The sequence below is a fragment of the Aegilops tauschii genome, chromosome 6 (genome assembly GCF_002575655.3).
Source record: "Aegilops tauschii subsp. strangulata cultivar AL8/78 chromosome 6, Aet v6.0, whole genome shotgun sequence".
Classification (NCBI taxonomy): Eukaryota; Viridiplantae; Streptophyta; class Magnoliopsida; order Poales; family Poaceae; genus Aegilops; species Aegilops tauschii.
In genome coordinates this window covers 15,305,899-15,322,422 of record NC_053040.3, presented here as the reverse complement: position 1 = coordinate 15,322,422, position 16,524 = coordinate 15,305,899, and the positions used below count along the sequence as shown (strand labels likewise).

Below are 16,524 nucleotides of genomic sequence, written 5' to 3'. Positions count from 1 at the left end.
CCACTTCACTCTGAAATTCTTTTAACTTTTCAAATGTTTCAGACTTATGTTTCATCAATTAGATATACCCATATCTGCTCAAATCATCTATGAAGGTGAGAAAATAACGATATCCGCCGCAAGCTTCAATGTTCATTGGACCACATACATCAGTATCTATGATTTCCAATAACTCTGTTGCTCGCTCCATTGTTCCGGAGAACAGAGTTTTAGTCATCTTGCCCATGAGGCATGGTTCGCAAGTACCAAGTCATTCATAATCAACTGATTCCAAAAAGTCCATCAGAATGGAGTTTCTTCATGCGCTTTACACCAATATGACCTAAATGGCAGTGCCACAAATAAATTGCACTATCATTATCAACTCTGCATCTTTTGGCTTCAATACTATGAACATGTGTATCAGTACTATCAAGATTTAGTAAGAATATACCACTCATCAGGGGTGCATGACCATAAAAGATATTACTCATATAAATAGAACAACCATTATTCTCTGATTTAAATGAATAACCGTCTTGCATCAAACAAGATCCAGATATAATGTTCATGCTCAACGCTGGCACCAAATAACAATTATTTAGGTCTAAAACTAATACCGAAGGTAGATGTAGAGGTAGCGTGCCGACGGCGATCACATCGACTTTGGAACCATTTCCCACGCGCATCGTCACCTCGTCCTTAGCCAATCTTTGCTAAATCCGTAGCCCCTGTTTCGAGTTGCAAATGTTAGCAACTAACCAGTATCAAATACCCAGGCAGTACTGCGAGCATTAGTAAGGTACACATCAATAACATGTATATCAAATATACCTTTCACTTTGTCATCCTTCTTCTCTGCCAAATACTTGGGGCAGTTCCGCTTCCCATGACCAGTTCCTTTGTAGTAGAAGCACTCAGTCTCAGGCTTAGGTCCAGACTTGGGTTTCTTCACTTGAGCAGCAACTGGCTTGCTGTTCTTTTTGAAGTTCCCCTTCTTCCCTTTACCCTTTTTCTTGAAACTGGTGGTCTTGTTGACCATCAACACTTGATGCTCCTTCTTGATTTCTACCTCCGTAGCCTTTAGCATTGCGAAGAGCTCGGGAATCGTCTTATCCATCCCTTGCATATTATAGTTCATCACGAAGCTCTTGTAGCTTGGTGGCAGCTATTGAAGAACTCTGTCAATGACACTATCATCAGGAAGATTAACTCCTAGTTAAGTCAAGTGGTTGTGGTACCCAGACATTCTGAGTATATGTTCACTGACAGAACTATTCTCCTCCATCTTGCAGCTGTAGAACTTATTGGAGACTTCATATCTCTCAATCCGGGCATTTGATTGAAATATTAACTTCAACTCTTGGAACATCTCATATGCTCCATGACGTTCAAAATGTCGTTGAAGTCCTGGTTCTAAGCCGTAAAGCATGACACACTGAACTATCAAGTAGTCATCAGCTTTGCTCTGCCAGGTGTTCATAACATCTGGCGTTGCTCCTGCAGCGGGTTTGTCACCTAGGGGTGCTTCCAGGACGTAATTCTTCTGTGCAGCAATGAGGATAATCCTCAAGTTACGGACCCAGTCCGTGTAATTGCTACCATCATCTTTCAACTTAGCTTTCTCTAGGAACGCATTAAAATTCAACGGAACAACAGGACGTGCCATCTATCTACAACAACATAGACATGCAAAATACTATCAGGTACTAAGTTCATGATAAATTAAAGTTCAATTAATCAAATTACTTAAGAACTCCCACTTAGATAGATATCTCTCTAATCATCTAAGTGATCACGTGATCCATATCAACTAAACCATGTCCGATCATCACGTGAGATGGAGTAGTTTTCAATGGTGAACATCACTATGTTGATCATATCTACTATATGATTCACGCTCGACCTTTCGGTCTCCAGTGTTCCGAGGCCATATCTGCATATGCTAGGCTCGTCAAGTTTAACCCGAGTATTCCGCGTGTGCAGAACTGGCTTGCACCCGTTGTATGTGAGCGTAGAGCTTATCACACCCGATCATCACGTGGTGTCTCGGCACGACGAACTGTAGCAACGGTGCATACTCAGGGAGAATACTTATACCTTGAAATTTAGTGAGATATCATCTTATAATGCTACCGCCAAACTAAGCAAAATAAGACGCATAAAGGATAAACATCACATGCAATCAATATAAGTGCTATGATATGGCCATCATCATCTTGTGCGTGTGATCTCCATCTCCAAAGCACCGTCATGATCACCATCGTCACCGGCTTGACACCTTGATCTCCATCGAAGCATCGTTGTCGTCACACCAACTATTGCCTCCACGACTATCGCTACCGCTTAGTGATAAAGTAAAGCAATTACATGGCGATTGAATTTCATACAATAAAGCGACAACCATATGGCTCCTGCCAGTTGCCGATAACTGTGTTTACAAAACATGATCATCTCATACAATAAAATTTAGCATCATGTCTTGACCATATCACATCACAACATGCGCTGCAAAAACAAGTTAGACGTCCTCTACTTTGTTGTTGCAAGTTTTACGTGGCTGCTACGGGCTGAGCAAGAACCGTTCTTACCTACGCATCAAAAACCACAACGCGGTATAGTGATTGCTTTTTGATCTTCAGAAAGAACCATGTTCATTGAATCCGATTCAACTAAAGCTGGAGAAACAGACACCCACTAGCCACCTGTGTGCGAAGCACGTCGGTAGAACCAGTCTCGCGTAAGCGTACGCGTAATGTCGGTCTGGGCCGCTTCATCCAACAATGCCGTTGAATCAAGAACCAACTAGTGATGGCAAGCAATATGTATATACCCACGCCCACAACTACTTTGTGTTCTACTCGTGCATATAACATCTACGCATAAACCTGGCTCGAATGCCACTGTTGGGGAATGCGGTAATTTCAAAAAAATTCCTACGCACACGCAAGATCATGGTGATGCATAGCAACGAGAGGGGAGAGTATCGTCTACGTACCCTCGTAGACCGTAAGCGGAAGCGTTATGACAACGCGGTTGATGTAGTCGTACGTCTTCATGATCAACCGATCTAGCACCGAAGGTACGACACCTCCACGATCTGCACACGTTCAGCTTGGTGACGTCCCGCGAACTAACGATCCAGTAGAGCTTCGAGGGAGAGTTTCGTCAGCACGACGGCGTGATGACGGTGACGATCATGCTACCGGAACAGGGCTTCGCCTAAGCACCGCTACGATATAACCGAGGTGGATTATGATGGAGGGGGGCACCGCACACGGCTAAAAGATCAATGATCAACTTGTGTGTTCTAGGGTGCCCCCTCCCCACGTATATACAGGAGGGAGGGGAGGCCGGCCAGCCTCTCTAGGCGCGCCAAGGGGGGAGGAATCCTCCTCCTAGTAGGAGTAGGATTCCTCCTTTCCTAGGCCTACTAGGAGGGGGAAGGAAGGAGAAGGGGAGGAGAAGGAAAGAGGGGGCGCATCCCCTCCCCTTGTCCAATTCGGACTAGGCCCATGGGGGCGCGTAGCCAGCCCTCGTGGCTTCTCCTCTTTTTCCCTTAAAGCCCACTAAGGCCCATATGTACTCCCGTATTCCCGTAACTCCCCCGGTACTCCGAAAAATACCCGGATCACTCGGAACCTTTCCGATGTCCGAATATAGCCTTCTAATATATCGATCTTTACGGCTTGATCATTTAGAGACTCCTCGTCATGTCCGCGATCTCATCCGGGACTCCGAACAACCTTCGGTACATCAAATCACATAAACTCAAAATACCGATCGTCACCGAACGTTAAGCGTGCGGACCCTACGGGTTCGAGAACTATGTAGACATGACCGAGACTCGTCTCTGGTCAATAACCAATAGCGGAACCTGGATGCTCATATTGGCTCCTACATATTCTACGAAAATCTTTATCGGTCAAACCGCATAACAACATACGTTGTTCCCTTTATCATCGGTATATTACTTGCCCGAGATTCGATCGTCGGTATCCTCATACCTAGTTCAATATCGTTACCGGCAAGTCTCTTTACTCGTTCCGTAATGCATCATCCCGCAACTAACTCATTAGTCACAATGCTTGCAAGGCTTATAGTGATGTGCATTACCGAGAGGGCCCAGAGATACCTCTCCGACAATCGGAGTGACAAATCCTAATCTCGATCTATGCCAACTCAACAAGCACCATCGAAGACACCTGTAGAGCACCTTTATAATCACCCAATTGCGTTGTGACATTTGGCAGCACACAAAGTGTTCTTCCGGTACTCGGGAGTTGCATAATCTCATGGTCATAGGAACATGTATAAGTCATGAAGAAAGCAATAGCAACAAACGAAATGATCATCGTGCTAAGCTAACGGATGGGTAAGTCAATCACATCATTCTCTAATGATGTGATCCTGTTAATCAAATGACAACTCATGTCTATGGTTAGAAAACATAACCATCATTGATTCAACGAGCTAGTCAAATAGAGGCAAACTAGTGACACTCTGTTTGTCTATGTATTCACACATGTACTAAGTTTCCGGTTAATACAATTCTAGCATGAATAATAAAAATTTATCATGATATAAGGAAATATAAATAACAACTTATTATTGCCTCTAGGGAATATTTCCTTCACAATTATCATAATTAAATTCCCTGAAATCCAAGATAGTGGGTTCATTGCTATTTAAAGTTTTGACCTCTCCCATCCCACTTTTATCAATTTTTGCATCAAGATCTAAAAACTCTGAATCATTGGGATGCCTTTTAATTAATGTTGACGCATCTCCAGTCCCATCATTATCAAGATTCATATTGCAAAACAAAGATTTAATAGGGGACACATCAATAACTTTTAGATCTTCATCCTTATTACCATCAAGTTCTTCCGGTTTGGCGGCCATCTTATTAACTAAGGTGGCCTGCTTATCCAAAATTTGGGCTATTGAGTTTTCAAGATGAGCGAACTGAGATTTCAAACCATAAAATTCTTTAGACATATCATCGAGCTCTTTATTCATGTACCCTATAATTTTTTTTTGTTCTTTAAGCTCGTTTCTGAAGAAATTATTATGCTCAAACTGCAAGGACATAAAACTTCTAACGTTGTTTTCAATTTCTTCCAACCTTCTAAGATGTGGATCAAAACTTTTTGGTAAGGCCATCGCGGCAAACAATCCAACACACAGGCAAACAAGAAACAAGCAAAAAGAGACGAACTAGAAAAGAGAAGGGGAACGGAAAAAGAGGGCGAATAAAATGGCAAGGGTGAAGTGGGGGAGAGGAAAACGAGAGGCAAATGGCAAATAATGTAATGCAAGGGATAAAAGTTTCTGATGGGTACTTGGTATGTCTTGACTTGTGCGTAGACTCCCCGGCAACGGCGCCAGAAATCGTTCTTGCTACCTCTTGAGCACTGCATTGGTTTTCCCTTGAAGAGGAAAGGGTGATGCAGCAAAGTAGCGTAAGTATTTCCCTCGGTTTTTGAGAACCAAGGTATCAATCCAGTAGGAGGCCACACGCAAGTCCCTCGTACCTACACAAACAAATAAGAACCTCGCAACCAACGTGATAAAGGGGTTGTCAATCCCTTCACGGTCACTTACGAGAGTGAGATCTGATAGAGATGATAAGATAATATTTTTGGTATTTTTATGATAAATAGTAAAAGTAAAGATTGCAAAATAAAAGGTAATAGGAATAGCTTGTTGGCGGAAGATTAATATAATGGAGAATAGACCCGGGGGCCATAGGTTTCACTAGTGGCTTCTCTCAAGATAGCACAAGTATTACGGTGGGTGAACAAATTACTATCAAGCAATTGATAGAAAAGCGAATAATTATGAGAATATCTAGGCATGATCATGTATATAGGCATCATGTCCGTGACAAGTAGACCGACTCCTGCCTGCATCTACTACTATAACTCCACACATCGACCGCTATCCAGCATGCATCTAGAGTATTAAGTTCATAAGAACAGAGTAACGCATTAGGTAAGATGACATGATGTAGAGGGATAAACTCAAGCAATATGATATAAACCCCATCTTTTTATCCTCGATGGCAACAATACAATACGTGTCATTTCCCTTTCTGTCACTGGGATCGAGCACGGCAAGATTGAACCCAAAGCTAAGCACTACTCCCATTGCAAGAAAGATCAATCTAGTAGGCCAAACCAAACTGATAATTCGAAGAGACTTGCAAAGATAACCAATCATACATAAAAGATTTCAGAGAAGAATCAAATATTGTTCATAGATAGACTTGATCATAAACCCACAATTCATCGGATCTTGACAAACACACCGCAAAAAGAGTTACATCAAATAGATCTCCAAGAAGATCGAGGAGAACTTTGTATTGAGATCCAAAGAGAGAGAAGAAGCCATCTAGCTAATAACTATGGACCCGAAGGTCTGAAGTAAACTACTCACACATCATCGGAGAGGCCACGGAGTTGATGTAGAGGCCCTCCGTGATCGATGCCCCCTCTGGCGGAGCTCCGGAAAAGGCCCCAAGATGGGATCTCTTGGGTACAGAAGGTTGCGGCGGTGGAAATAGTGTTTCGTGGTACTCCTGGTTGTTTTCAGGGTATATGAGTATATATAGGAGGAAAAAGTAGGTCGGTTGAGCCATGAGGGGCCCACGAGGGGGGAGGGTGTGCCTAGGGGGGTAGGCGCGCCCCTGCCTCGTGGACTCCTCGTTGATTTCTTGACGTCCACTCCAAGTCCTCTGGATCACGTTTGTTCCAAAAATAACTCTCCCGAAGGTTTCATTCCGTTTGGATTCCGTTTGATATTCCTTTTCTGCGAAACACTGAAATAGGCAAAAAAAACAGCAATTTGCACTGAGCCTTGGGTTAGTAGGTTAGTCCCAAAAATAATATAAAAGTGTAAAATAAAGCCCATTAACATCCAAAACAGATAATATAATAGCACGGAACAATCAAAAAACCGCAATAACAATATACACTATATATTCCCATTGTCATCGGTATGTTACTTGTCCGAGATTCGATCGTCGGTATCCTCATACCTAGTTCAATATCGTTACCGACAAGTCTCTTTACTCGTTCTGTAATGCATCATCCCGTGACTAACTCATTAGTCATATTGCTTGCAAGGCTTATAATGATGTGCATTACCGAGAGGGCCTAGAGATACCTCTCTGATACTCAGGAGAGAATTCCTTATTTGGCCCTATGTTAAAATTTGCTTCCCTGTTTGGCCCAAATAAAATTTTCTTCTTTATTTGACACCCAAAGTACATTTCATTCCTTATACGACACTTTTGTCCATTTTAGACACTAACAATGTTAAGTGTGAGGTGAAAAGACCATTTTGCCCCTAGTGCATTGTGTAACTATGTTGGATGTGATTAAAAAAACAATCAGTGCACCCATGTTCTAGGGATGTTGAACCGAAGCTGCACAACTGTATGCATGCTCCAATGTTTTGTTGCTTAGGTATCTAGTAAGTAAATACGGGGTGTATAGTTTATACTTGTATCTTACAGGCCACATAGCAAATTTGGGATGGAAACGAAACGACGAGCCGAGACCTGTATTTATTTTACACGTGTATTGGAGGAAACACGACACTCCAATCAAGGCCTTACGATGCACTGAAACAATCATCCGAGTCGTGCTTAGGGGAGATTAGCTTTGTACGTGACAATCGTGTATACGTGCATGTACTAGTACTTAGGTTCACGTGGAATCAATTCACCTGGTTGCTTGCCTGTTTGGTGTGTACGTGCCCCTCAACTCTGGCGGAATCAGCTAGCTCGTGTTTCGACGGAACCAAGTTACGTACGTGCAGTCTACCGCCGGGAAGTACTCCAGTTTGACAACCGCAACTCATGGCACCACTGTGGAACATACATATACATGCGCAACATCCATTGCACTTCTCTAAAAGATGGGTGAACTGATTTTTTTTGTATTACATCCAGGATAGTCACACAATCCGCTAAGGGCAAAATGGTATTTTGACCACACACTTAGCACCATCAAGGTCTAAAATGGACGGAAGTGTCATATAAGGAACAAAATTTACTTTACGCGTCAAATAGGGAAGAAAAATTTATCTTAGGCTAAATAGGGAAGCAAATTTTAAGAAATGGTCAAATAAGGAATTCCCTCGATACTCGGAGTGACAAATCCTAATCTTGATTTATGCCAACCCAACAAACACCTTCAGAGACACCTGTAGAGCATCTTTATAATCACCCAGTTACGTTGTGACGTTCGATAGCACACAAGGTGTTCCTCCGGTATTCGGGAGTTGCATAATCTCATAGTCAGAAGAATATGTATAAGTCATGAAGAAAGCAATAGCAATAAAACTTAACAATCATTATGTTAAACTAATGGATGGGTCTTGTCCATCACATCATTCTCCTAATTGTGTGATCTTGTTCATCAAATGACAACACATGTCCATGGTTAGGAAACTTAACCATCTTTGTTGGTAAAATTAATGGTTAAAGTTAGACATAAAAATATGAAGTGGCCTTCTATACAAATATGAAGTTAGAGCCCATTGTTCCGCCAAAACCTAGGAGCATGGCGTCCTCCCCCATTTGTCCGACATATATTTTGCCCATTTGCTATTTGTTCAAGCAGCTAATCTGAATATTCGATAGACATAGTTTAAACATAGAACTATATAGTTTAAATTTGGAAGTACATTGTTCAGTGTTGCGAGGACATAGTTGAATTATTTCTGCCAAGGACATCATGAATCCCTTAAGTTGAAAACATATTACTCTTCCTTCTCCATCGCTTCAAGGATACTCACACCATCATCAACTAAGTTGTCTTAAATGTCGCCATACGACGATCGGACGGTGTCATGCGTGGGCAATGAAGGAACAAAGGAGGAGAGGAGGAGAGGAAGAGGGTAGGGGGATTTTGTCGGTTTGGGAGTGGGCCCCTCGTGTCGAGGCAGACAGTCCCATTTTCACCCTGACATATGTTTTGTATTTGTGGCGTCTAGACATATAGGCTAGGTTTGGGGAGTCTATTAGGCGGTCGTATTTGCGCATGTACTGTCTGCCTGACATTTGAAGGAGAAATGAGACGTCCTTAGCACATATAATTCTAGATTACATTTTTCTCATCAAAAATTTCTATATAATAAAATGTATTTACCATCATGTGTTTTGAAATATCCTATGTGTATTTTTTTCTTAATATTTATACTACTTAATTGTATACAATTTATTTACTTATATCAAATAAAATATTCACTAGTTTATAAGAATTATTTTATCATACAAAAAACATTCCATGTAAACCTTTTATTAGTCTGAAATGAATAAAAATATGCTATTGATAACAAAGTATCCACTAGTGAAAAAAGTCTTCATTTTTAAGTAGTGCCAAAGGCATAGATAGAATGTTAATACTCCCTCCGGTCCATATTACTTGTCGCAGTATTAGTACAACTTTTTACTAAAGCTGCGACAAATAATATGGATCAGAGGGAGTTTATATTGCATTGTCCATGAAATTTGCTTAAAATTTTCAATGTGCTTGTAAAAATTATCTCGTCAGATAAAAATATATCCCATATGAATGAGAGAATTATTCCATAATACCTATTTCCCTCAAATTAATTAAATGTTACTGCCGAGAACCAAAAAAAAAACCACGAAAAGGGAAGAAAAAGGGATGACAAACAAAATAATCTGGATACGAACATCATATAGGCCTACCAAAACCCGGGCCCACGCACTACAGCGGGCCAAAGCAACTAGTGAGATCGCAGACCCCTCAAACAAAGCAAAAAAAACTAGTGAGATCGCAGTAGCAATCGCAATGCATCGGAAATATCTCTGTCGCCGCCGGCGCCGGCCGCCGCCATGCTCCGCCGCAGGAAGTGCATCGTTTCCTATATCATCTCTCCTTCCTCCACCTCCGCCGTCTCCCCTCTGCTTCGCCTCCTCTCCGCAGCCGCAGCCCCCATTTCCCCAAATCCCAGTGGCTTTGCCGTCGAGGACTACCTCGTCGACACATGCGGCCTCACCCGCTCCCAAGCCCTCAAGGCCTCCACGAAGCTCTCCCACCTCAAGTCGCCCGCCAATCCCGACGCCATACTCGCCTTCCTCTCCGGCCTCGGCCTCTCCGGCGCTGATGCCGCCGCCGTCGTCGCCAAAGATCCGCTCTTCCTCCGCACCAAAGTGGACCAAACCCTGGCCCCTAAGGTTGTCGGGCTCACCTTGGCCCCTATCGAGTCCTGACATCGCCCGCCTTGTCTCCCTCACCCCCGACCGCTTCCGCGGCAGAGACGTCGTCTCCAGGCTGCAGTACTACCTGCCCCTCTTCGGCTCCTTCCACAACTTCCTCCGGCTGCTCAAGCGGGGAGGATCGCACCTTCTGTCATCGGACCTCGACAAGGTTGTCAAGCCCAATGTTGTGTTCCTGAGGGAGTGCGGGCTAGGTGATTGCCATATTGCCAAGCTGTGTATCCCTGTGCCGAGGATGCTCGCCACCAACCCGGAGCGCGTCCGGGCAATGGTGGCATGTGCTGAAAGATTGGGTGTACCTCGTGGCACTGGAATGTTCAGGCAAGCGCTACGGGCTGTCGCGTTTCTCAACGAGGAGAAGATTGCCGCCAAAGTGTACTACTTGAAGAGTATGTTCAGGTGGTCTGGTGCTGAAGTGAGCATTGCTGTGCGCAAGTATCCGATTCTGCTGGAGAAGTCAAAGGGATCTCTGAAGCACAGGTCTGAGTTCCTGTTCTTTGAGGTGGGGCTGGAACCCGTGTACATTGCTCATCGATCGGACATACTTTCTTATAGCATGGAGGGTCGACTCAGACCTCGGTACTATGTTATCAAGTTTCTCAAGCAAAATGGACTGCTAGCTCGCGACTTGAGCTTATATAGCGCGATCAAGATGACTGACAAGGTATTTGTGGAGAAGCTCATATGCCCTCAGAAGGAAGACGCACCACACCTCGCTGAAGACTATGCAGCAGCTTGCAAAGGGGAAGTGCCAGCTAATTTCAGATTTACATGAACAAAAAAAGGCTATGGAAATTGGTTACAGTGTATGGCGCAACAAAGTTATCACCCTGCGTGTAAGCTGTACTTCCTGTTTCGGTGTTCTTTGCCTTACATGATGTTGTTTGTTTTCTGTAGTATGTCTGTTACATGCCACTTGATCATTGCTAAATTAAATGCTAACTCCCTATGAACCTGGCAATTTAATTCCTGAACCCCCATATATGTTGATGTTGTCATTCCTTAGAGGAGATCTCTGTAAACAAGAAGTTTATTGATATATATATATGTGATTCCGACTTCCATTGAAGATCATGGAAATTGGATGTGTGGGTGGACCAATTTTGTGTTTAAACCAGCACTGGAGCATAATATGGTGATGTTAGATTACCGTAACTAAGCATGAGTATATATTTATTATTCTGAAACGATGGACTCAGTTTGGGGTTTCTTCTGACTATTAAACATTTAGTTTTGACTGAAGAAGTGGATGTTTCAATTGATGCGTCAGATCAAATATGTATATGTGATTGAGGTGAGTTGTATATTTCTGAGGTTTACATTGCAATGGGCACTGTTCTTAGAAACACAAAACTGAATTTATATACTAGGCCCGCATGATTGTTTTCCCTCGGCAAGGTCACCACAGCTGTTTCCTAAACTTACATTTTTCTTCTACGGTAAGATACTAATATCCAATACATAGTAGCGACATTAAGTTCTTGGCAGACTAAGAAGTCTGTGGCTGAAGAATAAAAGAATCGACTCTCTCCCTGCCGTCGGCGGCGGCATGGTATGCCTCCATGAACTCCTGGTACTTGGGCGGATTCCTTGCTTCGTGCACCGTCTCCAGCGTCGGGCCTATGCGGCATTCCATCTTAGGCATGACTATGGAGTTGGTGACCACATGGTGCTGTGCTTGACCCACGCCAGCACCCCATTGCTATTGGTGATTACGTATATCTCAATGACTCAGTCTGGTGCCCAAGTTGATGACAAATGCATCGGGTACTGTGGGACGAGGAGCCACCTTCTGACACCCTGGGATTGGGAGAGCACGGTGAGGAGGTGGGGGCCGCGCGCAGTGTGGGAAGTGACGGTCGGGTCTGGGCATGCGGGTAGTAGTTCACGTTTATCTGGGCCGCCGCCTCAGCGGTGGGTGAGCCAGAGCGGTGTCTGACAAAAACAAAGTGCGTGACTGTACCTGTCAGAAGCCGACTCCTGGCCGGCCTGGATGACATGGCTGAATGGTCTCATCCAATTATATTTTCCAAATCATGGTTGAACGAATTATATGTTGTCAGTTCCATTTTTTTCCCATGTTCAGATTTTAAGAGTGATTTGGGAAGTACCAGTGTTCAGTGATGGGCCACCTTCAGATACTGGTCATTGGTTGATTTCGTTAGTGAAATTCTGCACTTGCTTCTCGTTCTCTCATTGCTTCATGTCATTAGTTGAATTCACGCCTTACAGCTAGCTGTTCATAGCTGAAGAATTGCAGAGAGTTCCATCCAACAGTTTGCAAGCTACTGGAAACAATATCACGTGGAAAATTTACTGTCATGGTTATATTTTGCCTCTGTTCTATTCTATGTTCTGTTTTCTGCTTGTCATCTTGTCTATAGATTCTTTGTAAGTGCTTCCTTGTATTGGCATTCTTGTGCTTTGGTTGTCAGATTGCCGCTGTTCTTGATCTGGTAACAGCTTTCCTTGTCGTTGCTCTGGTATTTTCTGTTGTTTCCATACAGGTTGATCGGGAGTACATATACAAAGAAAATTACTGTTTTCATTGCTGCCACAGTGAAGTCGCTGTGTAGGTAACAGTCACAGCAGATTTGAAGATCATAGTTTTCTATTTGCATCATCGTACATGAACTTGAAGAGTGCCTTAATTTAAATACTCATAATTTAGTGAATTTCCATGACCTTACTCTCACCTAAATTTTAATTGGTGGTGTCGAGATTTGAACCCAAGCTCCAGCCTACTGAAATGGTAGTGAGGTTCGCTGATCCTTGAAATACCATCCATATTTCTTGATTTCTTAATTTGGTGTAACCCGTACAAAAAAATTATGACACATTCTGTAGGAGTTACTGATGGACAAAGAGAAATTATATAGAAGTTGCTTTTATTTAGATTCGAGTCTCCTTGCTTAGTAGTAGAGCGTAACAGCTATTTAGTCACTGCTATTGTTTTTTCTTTTCTTTGAGATGTAGTAATGCCTAAGATGCATACTGCCTGAATCCTTTTAGGACAATGGCTGCTGTTGATATTTTTAGTGCCTACCGCAAAATCACACACACACTGTTGTGAGATTTTTTTTTAATGATATCAGCTGTTGTCTATATCTTTTTAGTGGGTTTTATCAAATTGAAATCGAGATTGTCACCTGCTCATAAGCAGCCTGCAGGTACTAATCCCCATCTCTCTCTGCCTGAGAAGCAAAGATGAATTATTTTGAACTTCGGATTAGTTGAATCGGAAGCTATGTACGTACCAGTTAGGTTTGATTAACAATGAGTTCCACTTGTGTAATCATCTCCGGTGCCTTTTCTAAATTCCGAATCCCTGTGTTCCAAGTAGAAGTATTTTATTTATAAGGAAAAATGAATTTGAGAATGGTTTAAGCCTAAATTAAAGAACAAAAACTGAAAACGAAAATAGTATTATACTACTATGAAAAACTTTTTTCTTTTACGTAAAAATTATAATATATTGAAAACTTGCGCACAAGTTATATAAAAGTACTATTTTATATTATGTGGATATTTTGTGTGCCAATAGATGATCCGTGCCGGAGTTGCTCTAAGCTACTTTTTTTGAGGCAAGCCCTAAGCTATTGGACAAGAGAAAAAAAAGGAAGAGACGGGATACAAATTAATGCAAAATAAAAAAGATAATTGTATTTCTTAAGATATATTCATTGTCTATGGAATTTGTTAATATGTATCAGTATGGTTGTAAAGATCATCAGATTAAAAATATTATATATAAATGAGTAAACTATTCCATGAAACATATTTTCTGAAATTAATAAAATAACAATTTTGAAAACAGAATTTCCATTAGATGCCAAGTTTGTCTCCATTTTTATAAGCAGCGTCAAAGGAAATAGGTAGTACCACACATTTGTTTATAGTGAAAATTCCAAAATGGAAATACATAAAAATAAAACAAAATATATGATACGAAATAATTTAGAAAATGTGGAGGAGGCATAGTAAGGAAATAATTTAAAAATATAGCCATGAAAAGGGAAGGAAATATATTTTTCTTAGAACAAGGGAAGAAAAATGGATGAGAAAAATGAACATCTGTTATTGGGTAGGTGGATCAAAAGCCCGGTCCATTAGAGCCCATGCACACTGAGAAAAAGGTCCATTAGAGATCCATCGGAGAGGCAGAGCTGCTATTGCAATCCAGATCTCTCTCTGCATCGCCGCCGGCGCCGTTGTTCTCGCCGCCCGCCGGCTGCGCCATGCTCCGCCTCCGCCTCCGAGAGTGCTTCGTTTCCCATCTCCTCGCCTCTCCCTCCACCTGTTCCATCTCCCCACTCCGCCGCCTCCTCTCCGCCGCCGCGTCGCCCCCTATTTGCCCGAAACCTAGTAGCTTCGCCGTCGAGGACTACCTCATCAACACCTGCGGTCTCACCCGGCCCCAAGCCCTCAAGGCCTCCACCAAGATCTCCCACCTCAAGTCCCCCGCCAAACCCAACGCCGTCCTCGCCTTCCTCGCCGGCCTCGGCCTCTCCGGCGCCGACGTTGCCGCGGTCGTCGCCAAGGACCCGCAGCTCCTATGCGCCAAAGTGGACAAAACCCTGGCTCCTAAGGTCGCCAGGCTCGCCGGCCTCGGTTTCTCGCGTCCTCAGATCGCCCGCCTCGTCTCCGTCACCCCCTACTGCTTCCGCTCCAGAAACTTTGTGTCCAAGCCCAATGTTGACTTCCTGAGGGAGTGCGGGCTATCTGCTTGTGATATTGCCAATCTGGCTATGTATAACCGGGGGATGTTGACAACCAACTTGGAGCACCTCCAGGCGATGGTGACATGTGCCGAAGGTATAGGTGTGCCCCGTGGCTCTGGGATGTTCAGACAAGCGCTACATGCTATCGCATTCCAAAACCCGGAGAAGATTGCCGCCAAAGTGAACTACTTGAAGAACACGTTCAAGTGGTCGCACGCCGAGGCTGGCATCGCGGTGTCTAAAGCACCGATTCTCTTGAGGATGTCAAAGGACAAGCTGCAGCGCACATCTCAGTTCCTCATCCCTGAGGCGGGATTAGAACCAGCACGCATTGCTCATCGGCCAATACTGCTCACTTACAGCCTGGAGGGCCGGCTCAGGCCCCGGCACTACGTTCTAAAGTTTGTTAAGGAAAATGGGTTGCTCGATCGTGATCGGAGCTACTTCTCCGCAGTCGATATGACCGAGAATGTTTTTGTGGAGAAGTTCGTGCGCCCTCACATCGAAGCTGCGCCGCACCTTGCTGAAGACTATGCTGCTGCTTGCCGAGGGGAAGTACCCACTAGATTCATACTTGCTTGAACCAAGATCCTGCCGTTAAAATGTGTAACTCTGTATGGCACAACAAAGTAAGCTGGTTAGTCCCCTTTCTGTGTTGTTTGCCCACTTAGACGCTTGTCATCCTCTCTAATATGGCAGTTCAGCCTTTAATAATTAGATTATGATTTTGTGTATGTTTATTATGCCTTGTGGTTTCTTTCCCCTTATTCTTAATGATGGATTATCTTTGTTCCTAAGTCCTATAGGCTTTACCTGGCCTTACTTTTGCTAGTTTTTTTCTTTCAAATTTGATGAAGTAACCTGCTAAAGCATGATCAACAGATTAGTGTAAACCATTAACATCTGTCGTTAATTGTGAGAACTAAGCCAAAGAAGATGGCATGAATCGGTCTTGTCAGAGTCTACTATTCAGTGCTTGCATATGTGATATTGCAGCTGTTCACAAAACTGCATGTATCTTCTGGCAACAAAACTGTCGATGAACTGTAGATTCAAAAAATCAGTTTGGCATAGCTCAAAATTATCTGCCTTGACACAAATCAAAGTTGGTCGATATCATGAAATAAGCAACATGCCTCTTGTGAAACCATATTTTAGATTTGCAATTCCCAAACTGGGTTTTTGTTTTTTGTGCTTTATATCTTTTAAAACATCATCAGGACTTAGGGCCATAATTGTTAGTAAGGCGCAATATCGTTCATTTTGTTACATGCTTCAGTTCAGAGTACAGACTTTTCAGCGCCAGAGCTGCTTTATCAATATTTTCATTTACCACACCCGCATTTCTATGACATGAGTTCTTATGTTTTTAGAACACTCTGACTGGGCTTAAATATTTCTTTTGACAAATCATTTTCTTGTTACATCGGTGATTACTGGAGTTCGAGAGAAACATTCTTTTTATTGTTTCCAGATGATCAAGATATGGCAAAGCCCTTCATGGGATTCAAGGGAAACATGCAACATATGTGGTGCCTTACGTAAGCTAAGCTGGATCATTGAAGT

At 42.9% G+C, this 16,524-nt stretch overlaps 1 protein-coding gene and 1 pseudogene across 1 annotated transcript; both read left to right on the top strand.

Moving 5' to 3' along the window:
* Nucleotides 1-9,853: 9,853 nt before the first annotated feature.
* On the top strand, nt 9,854-11,259 carry LOC109765028 (transcription termination factor MTERF8, chloroplastic-like; annotated as a pseudogene).
* A 3,216-nt stretch (nt 11,260-14,475) lies between these two features.
* On the top strand, nt 14,476-15,540 carry LOC109765015 (uncharacterized). Its single transcript, XM_020323809.1, has one exon. The coding sequence runs from the start codon at nt 14,476-14,478 to the stop codon at nt 15,538-15,540; it is 1,065 nt and encodes a 354-aa protein (XP_020179398.1).
* The last annotated feature ends 984 nt before the right edge of the window (nt 15,541-16,524 follow it).